Source organism: Corvus brachyrhynchos, unplaced genomic scaffold (genome assembly GCF_000691975.1).
Source record: "Corvus brachyrhynchos isolate BGI_N302 unplaced genomic scaffold, ASM69197v1 scaffold904, whole genome shotgun sequence".
NCBI classification, from domain to species: Eukaryota; Metazoa; Chordata; class Aves; order Passeriformes; family Corvidae; genus Corvus; species Corvus brachyrhynchos.
The window spans coordinates 606748-607533 of record NW_008237536.1 but is presented as its reverse complement, the minus strand read 5'-3'; the positions used below and the strand labels follow the sequence as shown (position 1 = coordinate 607533).

The 786-nt window shown below is 65.6% G+C and overlaps 1 protein-coding gene across 1 annotated transcript in view; it reads left to right on the top strand.

Moving 5' to 3' along the window:
- LOC108446077 (ubiquitin carboxyl-terminal hydrolase 43-like) overlaps positions 1 to 774 on the top strand; it is a 4992-nt gene extending 4218 nt beyond the window's left edge. Inside the window, exon 3 of the mRNA XM_017731593.1 lies at positions 582 to 774. Coding sequence (XP_017587082.1) covers positions 582 to 678 — 97 coding nt within the window. The 3' untranslated portion in view covers positions 679 to 774. The remainder of the gene's footprint in view (positions 1 to 581) is intronic.
- The last annotated feature ends 12 nt before the right edge of the window (positions 775 to 786 follow it).

Genomic DNA, 786 nt, shown 5'->3' with positions numbered 1-786 from the left:
AGGGGACCAGCAGTGCCTGCCCAGGGCGACCCTGGGGTGACTCACAGGCAGATGTCCTCCTGCCGTCCTTCTCTGCTCCTCCTGCAGCCCAGCCATGGCCCTGCTGCTCAGGGGGGTCCTGTTCCCCCCCAGCACCCCGGGGCGTTGTCCCTGCTTAACCCCACCCAGGCGGGCTGGGGTCACCTCAAAACCTCCAGGAGCTGCCTCAGGCTCTGCCAGCCCTTGGGAGGGGGAGCAGGACTTGGGAGGGTTTGGAGGCCACCCTGAGGAATGAGAGTGGGAGATTCGCAGTCCTGAGATTTCACTCCGGCTTCCCCGGCACTGCGTGAGGCCCTGTTTGGGCTCAGAGTGAACAGACCCTTGGGCTGGGCAGGCAGGGGCAGGCAGGAACAGCCGGGGGGGGCCCACTCTGCCAGGAGGTCGTGCAGATCCCGTGGGATGCTGTGGGGTGCAGTACCCAGGGAGTGGTACCCAGGATGTGGCACCCGGGATGCTGCACCAGTGCCAAGGCGCTGCAGCCCCAGGATGGGCACTCGGGGGGGCCGTGCCCGCTCCGATGACGCTCCCCATCCGTTTCTCAGGTCCTCCCTGACGTGTCCTCACTGCCTGAAGCAGAGCAACACCTTCGACCCCTTCCTGTGCATCTCCCTGCCCATCCCGCTGCGCCAGACCAGGTGAGCCCCACATCCACCCCCGGCGGGACGGCAGCTCCAACCAGAGCAATCTACGTATTTTGGGGTAAATAATGAACACGGGAGATGGCGGCAGCACTGGGGACAGGTGACA